The sequence below is a fragment of the Emydura macquarii genome, unplaced genomic scaffold (genome assembly GCF_026122565.2).
Source record: "Emydura macquarii macquarii isolate MOO-44397 ecotype Brisbane River unplaced genomic scaffold, CSIRO-AGI_Emac_v2 contig_1386, whole genome shotgun sequence".
Lineage (NCBI taxonomy): Eukaryota > Metazoa > Chordata > Testudines > Chelidae > Emydura > Emydura macquarii.
In genome coordinates, this window is record NW_027131523.1 from 1,811,193 (window position 1) to 1,828,621 (window position 17,429).

Here is a 17,429-nt window from a genome sequence, read left to right on the forward strand (position 1 = left end):
CCTGTGCACCCCACATACAGCCCCACAGCGCCCCCTGGAGCTCCCCACGGCACAGCCCCACCGAACCTGCCCCACAGCGCCCCCTGGAGCTCCCCACGGCACAGCCCCACCGAACCTGCCCCACAGCGCTCCCTGGAGCTCCCCACGGCACAGCCCCACCGAACCTGCCCCACAGCGCCCCCTGGAGCTCCCCACGGCACAGCCCCACCGAACCTGCCCCACAGCGCCCCCTGGAGCTCCCCACGGCACAGCCCCACTGAACCTGCCCCACAGCGCTGGAGCTCCCCACGGCACAGCCCCACCGAACCTGCCCCACAGCGCCCCCTGGAGCTCCCCACGGCACAGCCCCACCGAACCTGCCCCACAGCTCCCCCTGGAGCTCCCCACGGCACAGCCCCACTGAACCTGCCCCACAGCACCCTGTGGAGCTCCCCAGGCACAGCCTCCCACAACCCCCCAGCGCCCCCCAGCTATAATGACAGCACCCCTACTTCTCCCCATACGGCACCCCCCAACTGACCCCCCACACAACAGCCATGACAGAGCTCCCCCACTCCCTTGTGCCCCCCAACACCCAGCCCAGACTGCCTGGGGAGAGCGCCCCCTACTGGTGTCTCCCTGTTGTGTCCCTAACTGGTGTCCCAAACACACACACACCCCATAACACAGGCTCAGTGCTGATCCCAGCCCCCCCTCGGGCAGAGATTTGCTGGCAGGTTTGACGCCGGAAAAGGATTGTGTGAAATTCACCCCTGGACTCACCAGGGCTTCCTGCTCAAGGAAACTGCCTGGGACGCTGTCTCTCCCCCCCCCCCCCACACACACACACACCGAAAACGGAACCCCCACCCCATTGCGTGTTTCCCTTTCAGCAGCTGGTCCCCAGCTGCCCGGCCCCAGAGGTGGCTGCATCTCCGCGCCCGGCCAGCCAGCCCAGGGTGACGTTATGTGCAGCCGTTCCCCAGCTGCCCCACCCCAGAAGCAGTTGCAACACACTCCCGCCCCCCGGCTAGTTACACAGTGTGCTTCCCCCCCACACACAGCTCACAAAGACACACGGACACTGGCGGCACCGGTCGGACGGGCCTCCTGCATTCCAGAGCCCTGGCACAACCAGCCTGGGAATGATTCATCTAGCAAAGGCAGCCAGGACTCCTGGGTTCTCTCCCCGGCTCTAGGGGGTGTGGGGTCTGGTGGATTAGAGCGGGGTGGGGGACTGGGAGCCAGGACTCCTGGGTTCTCTCCCCGGCTCAGTGCAGGGTGGGGGGGTGTCTCTGGGATGAAGGAATTGGCAGGTGCCGGCAGAGGCAGCTGACTCCAAAGCCGCTTAGAGGGAGGGAGACAATCCCTGAGTCAGAGCCCAGGCCCCTGCAGCCTGGTCGGGTGTGTGCACACTGAATGGGGGGGTGGTTTCTTTCCTCTCTGGCACCGCAAGGGTTAAAATGCCCCCTTCCCCCAGCAGACAACCCTGGGACAGAGACCCCGGCCAGGCCAGCCCCACTGATTTCTATGGCTGGGGCAGGTACATCCCCCCAGCATCCTTCCCCTGCGCCACAAAGTAGGTCACTGCCATGCAGCCCGGATACACCTCTGCCAGCCAGGAACCCAGGCGTCCTGGCTCCCAGCCTTCCGGATCACCCACCAGGCCTCGCTCCCCTCCCAGAGCCAGGGAGAGAACCCAGGCGTCCTGGCTCCCCGCCACCCACTAGCATCGCAACATCATCGACTCCCCCATGGCCCTGTTTCCAATTCCCGTTACCCTTGGATCTGAGCCATCTCAGCTAGCCCCGACACCCAGACGGCGCCCCCACGTGGGGAGGGCTCACCGGGTGCTGAGATGCAGCCACCTCTGGGGTGGAGCCGCTGGGGGGGAACAGCCGCACAGGACAGGGTCAAGAACACATGATATCTGAGCCCTGCTGAGCACCCCCTGTCCTGTTCCCCCCCAGCACAGTGCCCCCCAGCACTTGGCACTGATTGCTGGGGGTGGGCACCCCCCTGCCAAGCCCCCCACCTCATAGCGCCCCCCAGCACCCAGCCCCAACTGCCAGGGGAGAGTTGATCCCACTCCACACACGCCCCCAAAGCCAACCAATCCCCCAACCGGGGGCTACAGGGTGACAGGCCCTGGGCCCCATTCCCTGCCCCCCGCCCCTCCCCGAGCCAGCCCAGCCCACTCCCCCTACAACCTTTTTTCCAGGGGGTCTCTCTTACCGTCCGCCTCTGGGATGCGCCGTTCTGCTTCCTGGGTCAGTGGATGCACAACCGCTGTTTGTGTGTGTCAGTCGCCAGTCCAGGGGTGCAAGGGGGGGACCCCCCCGCCTCCCCTCCAGCAGCCCCCCGTTTAATCCATCCAGGCAGATCCCAAAGGCCGCCTCTTTCCCTGCTGAAACTGCCCGATCTACACCCCCCCTCCGCCTGTTTCACACCCCCCCTGCTGCCAACAGGCGGAAGATGGAGGGGTGGGTTGCGGGGAGGGGGGGGTGCATCGTACAATCGAACCGTTGTGCAAAGCGGCTCCCAATGCAACACACGCAAAGACACACTCTCCCAGAGCGGGTGTAGCCCACACACACCCCACACACAGGCAGGTCGGGTGTAGCTCGCTCGCTCTCTCTCTCTCTCTCACACACACACACACACACACAGAGCGTGTGTTGTCATTCGAATCCGCCTGCTACAGAGGTTAACCCTTGGGGTGCTGGAGGGAATGGAGGGGGCAGGGTGTGGTGTGATGCATAGATTGGTTGTGGAGAGGGTGTAGGGGGGGTTCCCACACCACAACAACTGATACACACACTTAGATGGACAGTCACACACACACAGCATGAGGACCGACACACACCATGACAACTGATGCATCAATACAGTCACAAACTAACCCCAGTAACGGACATACACAGAGATGCATAGTCGCGCACACACACATCCACAACTGACATACAGACAATCCCACACACACCGTGACAGCTGATAGACACACAGATACACAGTCACACACACACTATGTCAACTGATACACACAGATGGACAATTGCACACACCACAACAGCTCTCTTTCACACACACAGAAACACAGTCGTACACACACGATGGTAACTGATACACACAGAGATGCACACGCACCACAATAGCTGATACACACAGATACACAACTGCATGCACACATCCCACAATTGATACACACAGAGATACACAGTCACATACACCCCATGACAACCAATACACAAACAGACGTACACCTCTCCACAAAGAACTGATAGACACAGAAACAGACAGTTTCACACCCCCACAACAGTTGACACACACACACACAGATACACAATCGTACACACACACCATAACAACTGATACCCACAAAGAGACACACAATCACACAACAACTGACACGCAGAGATGCACAACCAGACACACCACGAGAGCTGATACACTCAGAGAGATACACGACCAGGTGCCCGGCATGACAACCCACACACACACACACACGTGCACAATCTCCCATGGACTGGATGACCTCCTGAGGTCCCTCCCTACCCCCATCTTCTAGGAGTCCGGGGTTCTGTGAGCATTGACGGCACCGCCACACACCCGCACACGCGAGAACACAAAGCCCCGCTGTGGAGATGCACACCCGCACACAAGCCGCACGCCCAGACACACGCGCGTGCAAACGGAGAGCGGGGCTCCTCCCGAGGGGCTCTACGGGGGGGGGACACCCCCGAAAATCCATGTGATGCTTTGGACCTGCCCCTGCCCCGCATTTCACCCAGCCGGGGCCCAGCGGGTCCACACAACAGCTGGGAACATCTGGGCGAGCGACTCTGCTGGGGGGGGAAGCGCACCCCCTGCTGGCCGCTCCGGGAACTGCACCCAGCGCCGCGCCCCCCACAGATATAGGGCGCCCCAGTGGGTCGGGAGCGAGGGGCACCGGCGGAGCGGGGGGGGGGGGTCGGGCTGGGCTGGGGGGGGGCTGCAGGTCGGGACCGAGGGGCACCGGGTGTGCGTGTGTCAGGGGTCCCCCTCTCTCCCCCCCGCCGGTGGGGGGTGTATCCCGGCGTGACGTCATTTCCCGCGGAGATCCCCCCCCCCCCCCCGGCCGGGGATGAGGCAATACGTCCCCGCCCGCCCGGTGTTTATCGGCTGCGAGCGGGGCTGGGGGGTCCCGGGTCCCCAGCGCAGCCAGCGGCGGCCCCCGGCCCAGCGCCCCGAGGAGGGAGCGTCCCGCCGGCAGGGGGGAGATGTCGCATGGGGCGGGGCCGGGGGCCCGGGACCCCGACCCCCAGCGGGCCCCCCCCGACCGTCTACGTCCTGCTGGAGGGAGCCCGCGCGGCCGAGAGCGTCCAGGTGCTGAGGTGAGGGGGGCAGAGACCCCCGGTGCCCCCCGGGTCCCCCCCGTGCCCGCTGGTATCGCCCGGTGCCCCCCGGATCCCCCCCCCCCGCCCGCTGGTATCTCCCGGTGCCCCCCGGGTCCCCCCCCCGTCCGCTGGTATCTCCCGGTGCCCCCCGGGTCCCCCCCGCCCGCTGGTATCTCCCGGTGCCCCCGGGTCCCCCCCCCGCCCGCTGGTATCGCCCGGTGCCCCCCGGGTCCCCCCCCCGCCCGCTGGTATCTCCCGGTGCCCCCCGGGTCCCCCCCCCGTCCGCTGGTATCTCCCCTCCCCCCAGTGGCCCCCAGGTATCCCCTCTCCGCCTGGTGCCCCCCCCCCGTCCGCTAGTCTCTCCCGGTGCCCCCCTCGTCCGCTGGTATCTTCCTCCCCCCGACCCCCCCCGTCCGCTGGTATCTCCCAGTGCCCCCCCCCCCCGCCCGTATCTCCCCTCCCCCCGGTGCCCCTTCTCCCCCCGAACCCCCCCATCTGCAGGTAACCCCCCCCAGTGCCCCCCCACTGGTGTCCCCTCCCTTCTCGGTCTCCCGGCCCCACTTTCTAGGGCGCAGAATCCCCCCACTTTGCTGGGGGTGGGTTGAACCCCATGTAACCGGGCGAGCCGGGGCTGCGGGTCGGAGTGGGGGGCACCGGCAGAGCTGGGGGGAGGGGGCTGCAGCTGGGAGCCGGGACGCCTGGGTTCTCTCCTGGGCCGGGGCCGGGATGGGGGCCTGTGGCAGAGCCCCCACTCCTCGCTCCGGGGCAGTTCCTGGGCCCCGGCCCGGCCCGGACTCCAGGGTCCTTGGTCGGCCCCTGGGTCTGGTTAATGATCCCTGGGGTGGGGGAGGGGAGGGGGCCACAAGGGAGCCAGTCATGAAAGGTCACAGAGCGAGTTGGGGGCAGGGCTGGAACCCAGGAGTCCTGGCTCCCAGCCCCCTCCCCCCCCCCCCCCCGCGAGATAACCACTAGACCCCACTCCCCTCCCAGAGCCGGGGAGAGAACCCAGGCGTCCTGGGGGAGGCAGAGGAAAAGGGTCTTGAGCAGTTGGGGGGGGCTGGGGATGGTTAGGAGGAAATTTCAGACAAAGATCCAGTGGGGGGGGGGGGGGGGCAGACCCAGCTGAGAGGGGAGCCGGGTGGGGGGGAGATCGAAGCCCCTCGCCCCCAGATATCTCCACCCCCCAAGGCAGCCTGAAGCTGATCTGAACTACAGACCCCCCTCCCCCCCCCCCGCCCCTCCCAGGCTCTGTCTTTCTCCCCCCTGCTGAGTCCGCGTCTTTCCCGGCCATTTAATTTCCTTCCCCCATTGGGAGTCCCAGCCCTGCCGCCCCCAGCTCTGCCGGAAGCAAATGTCTGTCCTGACTGCTGGGGGGGGGCAGGACTATAACTCTCATTATGGCAATTTCCAAGGGGGGGACAGGGGTATTTTAACCCCCAAAGGCCTGGAAAGGCATCAATTCCCTTTGCCTTTTGGACCCTGCCCCCAGCTGAGCTGCTGCGGGGCGTGAGCTGGGGTGGGGGGGGCTCAGGGTGTCCTGGAGAACCCTCCAAAGGGCTGTGTAAGTATCTGGGGTCAAGGGACCCCCCCCAGTCCCCTCCCCCCGTTGAAATAACTCCAAAAGGATAAGTCAAGCATTAGCATTGGGGGGGGGGAGGCTGATATTTGTGACTTGGAACCCAGGAGTCCTGGCTCCCAGCCCCCCTCCGCTCTACCCTCTAGACCCCACTCCCCTCCCAGAGCCGGGGAGAGAACCCAGGAGTCCTGGCTGCCATCTGCCCTGTTTTGGGGCAGGGTGGCCATTAAATGACTCCAATGCCCCCCTTTACGGGGGGGGGAGGTGAGTCTTGGAATGCAGGCACAGTCCCTTTAAGAAAGGGGGGCTGGGGGGTGGCCTCGTCTCCCCGTGCTGCCCCCTGGCGGCCCCTGTCCCGTTTCATGTGTCATTTATTTTTTCCGCCTACTATTAAAAGCAACAAACCCAGGCCGCGGTGGGAAAGTTGCAGCCGGCTCCTGTCCGGCCCAGATCCCCCCATATCTGCCCCCCTTGGGCCGCAGGCCAGGGGCGACAATTGTCCCCCTTGGGCGGGGACTGATCCCTTGGGGCGAGAAGATCAGAGCTGGGCAAAGGTCCCCCCCCCCCCCCCACCCACACTAGTGAAATCTGTGCCGGTTTCTCTTCCGGCCGTTCCCGCTGGGGCTCTGGGAGCCGGCGGATCTGGAGCTGGGGCCTGGCTCAGCGGGGCAGACACTTGGTCCGAGTTGGGTCACTTTCGGAAAGTGGATCGGTGGGTTCCCAAAGTGTGTGTGTGTGTGGGGGGGGGTTCGATTTCCCCGCCCCCATGGTCGCCCCTGAAGTCTCTTGCGCAAGTCCGTGCCGGGAAGGCCAGTTTTTCTGGAGCGATCCTGGCCTGGGAGCCAGGGGGGCTGGATTGAGGCATTGGATTTTCTCCGAGGCGCAGACAAGGTCCCTGCTCTGGCCCAGAGATCTGTCCCAGGGATCCACTGGATCCCAGCGCCTGCCCAAAACCCACAATTGTTTCCCCTCTTGTGGGTCAACTAGATCACAGCACCAGCCACCGGGGCTTTTTTCCCAAGGAGTGACTAGATCCCGGTTCTGGTTAAGAAATTTCTCCTGAGGTCGACTGGATCCCACTAAGAGGAAATTCTCCCCTGTGGTTCAGCTAGATCTCTGCTCCAGCAAAGAGATTTTCCTAGGGAAGAACTAGATTCCTCTTCCTGTTAACGGGTTTTTTCCTCCGGGGACGGACTGGATCTCAGCCCTGGCTAAGGGTTTTTTCTCCTGGGGATCAGCTAGATCCTGGATCCTGCTAAGAGCTTTGTCCCAGGGACCCACTGGATCCCAGGGCCCCCCTTTTTTTGGAAGGACTCCCTGCCAAGAGAGCCCATGGGATCCCTGAGCTACAAGTAGCCATGCAGGAGAGACCCGGTAACACATCCACACCTGGTAGATTCCTGGGGGTTGTGAGGGTGAGATCCCAACTGGAGAGAAGCTGGGGGGGGATTACCAGACCTGCCCGTCACCTTGGGGTTCACTCATTTATTAGGTCACCTTCCTGGAAGTGGGGGGGTGATTCCATCAATGTGCTGCTGGTGTTACTGCTGTGTTCGTATGGCTACCAGTCCCCTCCCAGTGGAGCTACCCTGCAGGACCTGAGCTTTTCCGGGCTGGGCTCCTCCAGCCCCAGATTCAGATAAGCCCCCCCCAGATACACACACACATTCCAGATTCGCCGAGTGCGTCTGAGCGGACCAGGCTGTCCGCACTCTCGGCTGACCCCTTAGATGTCCCCGAGCTCAGCCGGCTGGTGACGCAGCACTTCCAGTGTCCCTTTGCACCGCACCAGACTAGAGCGCACGTCGGAGCAGGCCGGGTCCGAACAGCACTTTCAGCTGCCCCCTTGTGTGCCCCTGCCCTCCGCGGGCTGGGCAGAGCAGCACGTCTCGGCTGCCCCTCCCCACTCTGCAGTTGTTCTAGCAGTGACCCCCTGGGCGAGCAAACCCCACCGGGTTTCTGGGCTCTCCGGGGCTCCGGCTAGATAGAAGAAGTGATGGTTCTAGGCGGTATCCCAGGGGGTTTCTTCACGCTGGACAATAGGAGCTGCTCACTCCTGGTCTGGGCCCCGTTCCCTGCGGCGCTCACAATGCAGCCGGGCAGGTTCAGTGCGCTGCAGACCAGTGACTGGCCTGGCCTGTAACTGCGGAGCCGGGTGGTGCAGCCCAGGTGGTTCGTTCACACCCGGAGCACAGATCTCCCGCCGGGCCGTGCGTCCCTGCTTTGCCGGCCCCGCGTTCAGTGCGGTCCCTGCTCTCCGGTCGCTGGGCTGAGTCGTGGTCCGTCTTCCATGGAGATGAGGCTGGGGAGTCCCCCGTCTTTGGAGGGCTCGGGTGTGTCTCCGCTGCCTTTTCCTTGCTTTTGGTTTCTGGTTCAGGCAGAGGCTGGGGGGGTTCAGGGGAGCCAGCGAGAGTCGGGGTTTGTGCCCTGGTTCCCCAAGAACACAGAGCTGCCAAGCAACAGGGGGTTGGTGGGTGTCATGGGGGGGCTGAGGAAATGCCTTGGGGGCTGCAGGGGGAGGGGGTCTGGCGAAGGGCGGTTGTGGGTTGTCGGGAGTTGTGCATCTCTGAGGCGTTGTCGAGCGGGCTGGGGAGCCAGGAAGGGCTGAGTCTTTGGGGTAAAGCGTTCTGGAGAGCTGAGGTTGTGTCTGGGGTGGTGTGTGTGTGCTGTGGGGGTTGTAGGGTTTGTGTTGGGGTGCAGTGTGTGTGGTGCAGGGTTGTGTCTGGAGCTGTGTGTTGTGGTGGTTTGGGGGGTTGTGCATTTGGGTGCTCTGTGTGTTGTGAGAGTTGTGTCTCGAATGGTGTGTGTGGTGGGGGTTGTGTCGGGTTGTGTGTGGGAGTGGTGTGTGGGGGGGCTTGTATATTGAGATTGTGGTGTTTGGTGTGGTGTGTGTCATTCTGTGGAATGGTGTGTTGGTGGTGGTGTGGGGGTTGTGTCAGGAATTGTGGGGTTGTGTGTGGGAGTGATGTGGGGAGTTGTCGGGCATTGTGCATTGGGGTGGTGTGTGTGTTGTGGGGGGTTGTTTATTGACATTGTGGGGGGGTGTTGTGGGGTGTGTCTGAGTCTGCAGCGTGTTGTGTTGGAGAATGGAGATTGTGGTGTTAGGTGGGGTGTGGGGCTGCATGGTGGGGAAGTTATGTGGTGTCGGGGTATGGGTCGTGGTGCGTGGGGGCAGATGTGGTTGGGGGATTGTGAGGGGGAGGTTGGGTGTGTGTTGTGTTCCCTAGAGAGTTAGCCCCCTGCCACCATCCATGTTGGGGACGCTTTCCCCACAGCAGCCATTTTGGGGTCCCCACACCCATCCCCCACTGTCACCCCTGCCCCCCACCCCTTGTCACCCCAGGCCCTAGCATGAAGATGGGCCGGGGGAGGCGTCTAGTGGCCGGGGACCAGCCAGTTGGGAGCGCGCGGGGGTCCCCTCGGGTCCCCATGGCCGACTGTGGCGCCTGCCGGGTGGGACACAAGTGGGGGGAGGGGCTGACACGCTGTGGGAAATTTGCACGAGGATTCACCCTTGCCCTCTCCCTCTCCAGCCTCGAGTCCTTGCTGCCGGAGTCGGGGATCGTGGCGGACATTGACCTGGAGAACATCTTCTCCCTGGCCAGCGACAGGTTCTACGAGCTCAAGAGCCAGCCCATCTCCGGAAGGTAGGGCGGCCATCTTGGCTCTTGGGGCGGCCATCTTGGCTCTTGGGGTGGTCTGAAGTCCCCTCCGTCACCCGCTCCTTCCTCTGGGTTCCCCCCCATCCTGCCATCCCCAAGGATATGTGAGGACCCCAGCACGAGGACCCCAACGCCAGCCCGTGGCTGTGGGGGGCGTGCATTGCCTGGGGCAGCCCCCCTTTGTGCTCTGACTGATGGGGCAGAGATGAGGGGCAGGGGAACAAAGGCCCCCCCCAATTATACAAGCCCCCATCCCCAAATTGGCCCCAGAGCCCCCCCATTGACTGAATCCAAGATGGCTGCCTTTAGCCGTCTTCGACATTTGCCTCCCACACCCGCAAGGACCCCAACGTCAAGCCACGGCGGTGGGTCGACCCCATTGCCCAGAGCAGCCCCCTTGCTCTCTGACCCCTGGGGATCGTGAGGGGGTGAAAGAGAAAAGACCCCCCCCCCCCGGTTATAACATCCCCCTCCCCCGCAAATTCGCCCCATCTCTCCCGTTGACTGAATCCAAGATGGCTGCCTTTAGCTGTGTTTGTTATTTGCCTGTGGACAATGGAAGGGGGCAGAATTGGCCTCTCATAACCCCCCACCCCAATGTTAAGGACCTCTCGCCCCCCGTGATCACCATGGGGCTGATTATCGCCCCCCACCCCCATTAATTTGAGTTCGTTTCAACATGGCCGCTGGAGGTGTCTAAGCGTTTGCCTGACACACGGCCCCGCTTCGAAGGGTCCTTAATGAAGTGGGCCCCCCACCCCTGCATGATATGGGGAGGGGAGACCTGGCCCCTCCATAGCCGAGTGCGGGGTGGCTGTTTTGGTGGCACCCACCTAAATGAAATACATGGGCTCCCCCTTGAGGCTGGCTGGCAGTACTGCACCCAGCGGACGGAGGGGTGGGGGGCTGGCAGGGGACTGCGGGTCAGGAGTGGGGGGCACCAGCAGAGCTGTGGGGGGAGTCCAGGGCTCGGTGAGGTGGGGGGAGGAGGCAGCCCCCCCCCCATACTGTTTGTCCGTGCTCTGGAATGTGCTGAGTCACCAGTGGGGGAGGGGACGGGTGGGGGAGGGGATCGGGGCAGGAAATGGGGGAGGGGTAGCAGGACAGGATGGGTAAGGAAGTTGGGGGACGTGGGGGGGGGGGACCAGGGGAGGCGGGTGGGAGGATTCAGGGGGGCTGTCGGGGGAGCAGGATTCTGCGTGCGCCCCCATCTCTAACCTTGTCTTCCCCCCCCTTCCACCTCACAGCCCACCGGCCGCCCCCCCACAGCCGCCGGCCACCCCAGGGGACCCCCCCGGCCCCAGCATGTCGTCCCGGGTGTTGCTGCGGCAGCAGCTGATGCGGGCGCAGACCCAGGAGCAGGAGCGGCGGGAGCAGCAGCAGGCGGCCCAGTTCCTGCCCCCCAACCCCGCGCCCCCCACCCTGGCCATCTCCGTCAGCAGCCCCCTGCCCCGCCCCGCCGCCCAGGTCCCGGTCGAGGTGCTCAAGGTGAGGTGCTTGAGGGGGCACTGGCCCCAGGGTGGGGGGTTGACTGACTCAGTGGGGCAGGGAATGGGGCATGGGGCCTGTCCCCTCTAGGGGGCGCTGGCTCTGATCTGGCCCCAGGGCAGGAGATGGAGTGGCTCAGGGGGGTGGGCAATGGGGCCCGGGACCCGTCCCCCCATGGGGCCCGGGATCCAGGGGCTGGCCAGCCGTAAGGAAGGGGTGGTGGGGAGGGGCTCACCCCTAACTGCCCCTGTTCTGCCCCCACCCCAGGTCCAGACCCACCTGGAGAACCCGACCCGGTACCACATCCAGGAGGCCCAGCGGCAGCAGGTCAAGCAGTACCTGTCCACCACCATGGGCAACAAGCTGGCGGCCCAGGCCCTGGCGGGCTCCAGCCCTCGGGCGCCTGCCCACTCCCCCCAGGCTGCCTCGGCCCCTGAGCCCCACAGCCTGCCCCCCCAGCAGCAGGCCTCTGCCTCGGGCCCCGGCAGCGCCCCCAACAGCCCCATGGCCATGCTGCACATCGGCTCCAACTCGGAGAAGGAGGTGAGTGGGGTCCCCCGCCCCCCGAATCCCTGCCCCCGTCCGGCCCCTCTGCTCCCCCATCCAACCCCCAGCTGAGCACGCTTCCCTTCTCCCCTCTGCACCCCTGCCCCCAATCCCTGCCCCCATCCAGACCCTCTGCTCCCCATGCCCCCATCCGTACCCTGCCCCCCATCCCAGCCCCCTTCCATTCCCCCCACCTGTGCCCCCAGCCTCTTTTCCCTTCCCCCAGGCCTCCCCTCTGTACCTCTGCCATCCCCCTCCCAGCTGCCCTCCCCCTCCTCCCTGCCCACTTCCCTGGCAGAGGGGGGCTCGTCCCCTGCAGCGGGGGGTGGGAGGGGGGCAGGGACACACACACAGGCACTTCCCCTCCACCCCGGGAAACACCTCTAATTAACCCCCCCAGATCGATGATGTCATCGATGAGATCATCAGCCTGGAGTCCAGCTACAACGACGAGATGCTGAACTACCTGCCCGCCGACGGGGGGCTGCAGCTGCCCAGCACGGTAAGGGGCGCGTTGGGGGGGACGGACACAGAGCTGGATGGACTCAGCGGTCACATCTGGGGTGGTAGGAGGGGGACCGCTGCCCCTTTAAGGATGACTGACAGGTGGTGGCTGGCTGGGACACCTCCCCTTTAAGGCCGACTGAGTGGGTCAGCTGGCTGGGCTGAGACTCCCTCCCTTTAAGGGTGGTTGGATGGGTTGGGACGCTGGCCCTTTAAGGGTGACTGGGCGTGGCACCCAACTGAGGCTCCACCCCCTTTAAGGTCACCCAGGTGGGCGGGCCCATCCCTGTAAGGACGGGCCATTGCCCTGTATGACTCTGCCCCTTTAAGGCGTCCTGTGAGGTAGCGGCCAGGCGGGACAGCTCCCCCCTAGGCTGGGAGGTATCACTGCCCCGCAAAACTTTTAACCCCTTGTCTCCCATGCAGCTGCCAGTGGCCGGGAACCTGCTGGAGGTTTATAGCAGCCAGGGGCTCCTGGACCCGGCCATCCCAGTCAGCAACTCCTGCCCCGCCGACCTGCCCAACATCAAGACGGAAATGTCAGGTACCAGCCCGGGCGCTGGGGGTGGGGCGGGAGCGCAGCGGGGGAGGCGCTGTGTCTTTCCAGACACCCCGTCCGTTTGTCCCGCTGACACGCTCCCTTCTTCCCCGGAGCAGAGAACGAAGCCAAAGCGCTGATGAAGGAGAGGCAGAAGAAAGACAATCACAACCTGAGTGAGTGGATCCTTCTTGAGGGGTTGGGGGGTGTGGATATTTGTGGGGGGCACAGCACCCCGGCCCCCCATTATGCCCACCAGGGAAGTGGAGAAGCCATGCAGGCATCGTCCTGGGGAGCTCCCAGCCCCAGGGTGCTGATGGAGGTTGAGGGCGCTGTGGTTGATGACGGCCGAGGGGTGAGTGGGAGGAAGTGGGGCTGGCCGGTGGGCGGGGCCCCCAGGCTGGTGGGGCCCAGGGGGGCTGAGCTGCGATTTCTCCCTCCGCAGTTGAAAGACGGAGACGATTCAACATCAACGACCGAATCAAGGAGCTGGGAACCCTCATTCCCAAATCCAGTGACCCGTAAGTGTGTGTCGCCCCCCCTCCTGCTCTAACCATTACACCCCACTCCCCTCCCAGAGCTGGGGAAGAGAAGCCAGGAGTCCTGACTCCCAGCCCCCCCTTTCTGCCCCCCAGGGAGATGCGCTGGAACAAAGGCACGATCCTGAAGGCCTCGGTGGATTACATCCGCAGGCTGCAGAAGGAGCAGCAGCGCTCCAAGGAGATGGAGCTGAGACAGCGCAAACTTGAGCAAGTCAATCGCAGCCTGCAGCTCCGGGTGCAGGTCAGCCGGGGGCTGCCGTGGGGCAGGGGACGCAGCAGGGGGCGTTCTCCTCCGGCAGTCGGGGCTGGACGCCCTGGGGCGGAGTGTGGGGGGCTGGGCAAGGGGTGCTTTGCCAACGACCCTTTTCTCCCCTCCTCCACAGGAACTGGAGATGCAAGCCCAGCTGCATGGCCTGCCCCTCACCTCGCCGGCGGGGTTACTGCCCTTGGGGGGCAGCGGGCAGGGTGCCAAACCGGAGGATCTAGGCCCCCCTCCGTTCCTGGGGGGCCTCCCCTGCACCCCAGATCCTGCCTCCTCCGCCGCCTGTCTCCTCAACTCGCCCTTCCCCTCGGAGGAGCTGGGCGAGGCCGGGCTGGGCTTCCCCCTGGGGCTGGGGGCTGACGGGGGCCTGGAGGACATTCTCATGGAGGACGGGGGTCCCCTGTCGCCCCTGGGGGTCTCCGACCCTCTGCTCTCGTCCCTTTCCCCCGGCGCCTCCAAGGGCTCCAGCCGCCGCAGCAGCTTCAGCATGGAGGAGGATTCCTGATCCCGGCCCCGCCCCTCTGGGAGGGGAGGAGCCAGGGGGAGCCACGCCTCTTCTCCCATCATGCTCCGCCTCCCCCTCAGTGGTAGGGCTCTGCAAGTTCCTCCCTTTCTCTCCAGCTGCACCCCAGGATGTGGGCCACGCCCCTTTCCCTCCATGGGCGGCACCCTGGGCTCATAAGCCCCTCTCTGCTCCGCCCCATTGTCTCTCTGTGGGCGGCACCTGAGTCCTAAAAGTGCCACCTTCTCCTCAAGCTCCTCCCCATCGTGTAGGCTCCGCCCACTTCATCACAAGGGACTGGGACTCAGCGTTTCAGCCTCTGCCCCGTTTACCCCAGTGCTCCCCTATTGCATAGGCCCCACCCCATTCTGTGGACTCCGCCATTTTCTCTAAAGCCCCGCCCCTTCCTCCATTCAGGCTCCTCCCACTTGTGTGAGCAGTGTTCCTTGTCTGTTGCAAAGCTCCACCCCTTCTCTAGGCCCCACCCATTGGCCCTGCCCCCTCTTCATTGTTCCCTGCCTTAATGGGTGACCTCCACCCGCACCCCAATCTCCTTCCTCTCCCTCATCCCTCCCTTCAATTACTTCTCCCCTCCTCCCCAGAACTTGAGTGCGGAACACGAGAGGCCCACCCCACAGCCTACGCGGGGGGCGGGAGGGACTCATAGCCTGTTCCCAGCAGGCTGTGTAGGTGGGGGTGATTGTTGTGATTGGGGGAGGCCCAGATGTACCCCTGAGAGGGGATATGGGGGGAGCCCCACAAAAGGAGCTGTTCCCTACAGCTGTGTTAATATCGGAGTTCATCCAAGCCCACACCATGAACAGAGCTATGCAGCCCAAAAGCTAAGAGGACAAAATTGGGGTGTGGCCATGGGGGAGGAGCTGATCTGCGTCACACAGCCCCTCCAAACAAAGGGGGTCAGCCCATTCCAGGAGGGGGTCTGTGCACCCCAATTTTGGGATGGGGCTGTCCCCTTTTTCAGCTTCTTCCAACACATATTCCCACCTTTTCTGAGTGTGTACCCTCAAAATGTGCTCTCTTGCAGAGGGCTATGTATGAGATGTCCCCTTCAGGCAGTGGGGTGCAGAAGGGTAAAATAGAGCTACATCCCAACACCTGTATTCCTGGATGGTGGCTCAAAAATAAGGTGTCCCCTCAGAAAACACAGATGGAACAGAGGTGTCCCTGAAACATGTACTCCTGGGGTGTCTTGCTATGGGGTGTCCTTTCAGAAAATGGGGTACTGTAGCACTCACACAAATGCACCCCAAAATCTGCTCTAGTGGGGGCATGAAAAAGGAGTGCTCCTTCAGAAAATGGGGTGCAAGGGAAATGAAACAGAGCTGTTAGCCAAAACCTACATGCCTGGGTGATTCACTAATAATGGAGTGCAGAATAACTTCCAAATGCCCCCATTTATCTCCCCCAAATTGCCTGCTATTCTGGGGTGACACTTGGGGGGTGGTGACTCATTGACTCCAACCTTCCATGGTTCCTCCCCAGAAGCATGACACCCCAAAACCACATGAGCGGGGATCATTGCTGAGTCCTGTCCATAGCCCCATGGATATATATATACCATAAATATGGGGGGGAGTGTTTTGGGGAGGTGTCTATATCTGGGGGGACTCAGGCAGATTTTGGGTGGTCATATCTGGAGGGGGATTTTTTAAGTGATTTTATTTTATACAAATCCTATTTTGTTTGTTTTTTTAAAGAGAAAATTATAACCCTTTCCTGGCCCGTACAAAGCCGGGGTTCAGGGGTTTCCCATTTACCCTTCCACACGCTTTGCCCAGCCCCCTCAACAAACCTCACACGTCTCTGACTCTGGGGGTGCAGAAGAAGGCTCTTAATTTCCCCTCTAGAGAGTGCTGGCTCCTATCTGGCCCCACGGCAGGGAATGGGGCACGGGCCCTCTCTTCTCTAGGGAACGGAAGGGAGTAGGTTCAAAGAGGGAAGGTATAGGGCGATGTGGGGGGAAGAGTGGGGTGGCTTATGACAGGGTGGGGAGATTTGGGGGCACTGCTGCAGTGTGCAGGTTGGGTGGGCTGGGTTGAAGGGGGACCAGCAGCCTTCTGGGGGTGGGTGACAGATGTATTAGATGTGGGGGAGGACTGGCTCTGACCCCTAACTCCACCGTGCCCCCTCCCCGGTTTTGTACTGAGACATGGAAATAAATATTCGCTCTGAGATGCTTATAAATAAATCCGCGACGCCGACGATTTTCTACCACGGCCTCGTCTCAGGAGTCTGCTTGGGGGGGGGGGGGCATTTCCTTGGCGCTCTCAGGCTTTGAGGGGTGCTGGGGTGGTGTTTGCAGGTGTTGGCTGCCGCCCTGAAGGTGGGGGGTGCTCCTGAGTCACAGATGCTCTGGAGCCCGGCTGTTGGGGATTGAAGTGACTAGGAGCCCCGGAGCCTGCTGGCTCATGTCCGTGCCTGAAGCACCTAGGCCGGGAAGCCCAAAAGTTTAATTCCTCCTGAACTCAGCTGTCTCTGAGGACGTGGGCCCAGCTCGGCCGCAGAGTCCGGCTGATTCTATCAAGCTGCACCCCAACTTTCAGAGTGGGAGCCCCGGCGGCTGGCAGCCCTCGCCCCCAGCGTCCCGCTCTTCCTCCAGGGTCGGCCGCACGGCCTCTGTGCCTGCCAGAGCGAGCCCCTGGGCTCCAGCCCCCGCTGGTGAGTCCAACTGCGCCAGACACCTGGTGAGAGACGCGGGTGCGCTTCCAGGGCCCATGCATCTCCAGGAGGGCTGGCACGGACACCTGGGGGTCGGCCTGACAGGCAAGCGATGGCCCGGGGCGCTGTGGTCAAGAGGCAAGGAGCAGGGTGGGCCTAGGGTGCAAAGCTCTGGAAGGGAGCTTGGGGGGATGCTACCTGCCCCCCACATGATACCTGCTCTCCCCCAAAGCAGCTCTGGTGAACCCCAAGCAAAGCGCAGAGGGAAACTGAGGCACACCTGCAGCTTGTCCAGATATTACTGACATTTCGCACGCGCTCACATCCCTCCCCCCAGTCCCGCTGGGAGGCAGCTCCAGGCCCTGCCTGCCGCCGGCCCCGTTGGATCCTGGCCCAGTGTGGGTCCATCACTCTGCCCCCCATCCCGCTCGGGGTCCAATGTGGCCCCCTGGCTCTGCCGGGCATCAGTGACTTGGCCCTGGGCCCTCGTTAGCTCCACAGCCTCATTAATTAGCCCCCGGGCTAATTGGGCAGCCTCTGGCCCCAGCCGCTCGTTAGCACCATAGCCTGGTTAATGAACCTGGGGTAATTGGGCGGCACCCACTGGCCCCAGCTGGGTCAGTCATGGTGCCTGGCACCACCTGCCCGGCCCTGGGCACGTCGCTAATGACCCCCTGGACGCTCCTTAATTCGGGGGTAATTAGCTAATTGGGGCTGGCTAATCAGTGCGAAGGGCCCGGTAATTGGCTGGGGTGGTCTGAGGGTGGGAGCAGCC

The 17,429-nt window shown here is 63.4% G+C and overlaps 1 protein-coding gene across 1 annotated transcript; it reads left to right on the top strand.

The window, feature by feature from the left end:
* Window positions 1–4,119: 4,119 nt before the first annotated feature.
* On the top strand, window positions 4,120–14,165 carry TFE3 (transcription factor binding to IGHM enhancer 3). The gene is given in 11 exon segments (XM_067552184.1): window positions 4,120–4,289; window positions 4,291–4,352; window positions 9,465–9,578; window positions 10,841–11,081; window positions 11,349–11,624; window positions 12,028–12,129; window positions 12,558–12,675; window positions 12,789–12,845; window positions 13,115–13,190; window positions 13,305–13,452; window positions 13,595–14,165. Coding segments are annotated over 11 exon segments (1,629 nt in total). The 5' UTR covers window positions 4,120–4,238; the 3' UTR covers window positions 13,979–14,165.
* The last annotated feature ends 3,264 nt before the right edge of the window (window positions 14,166–17,429 follow it).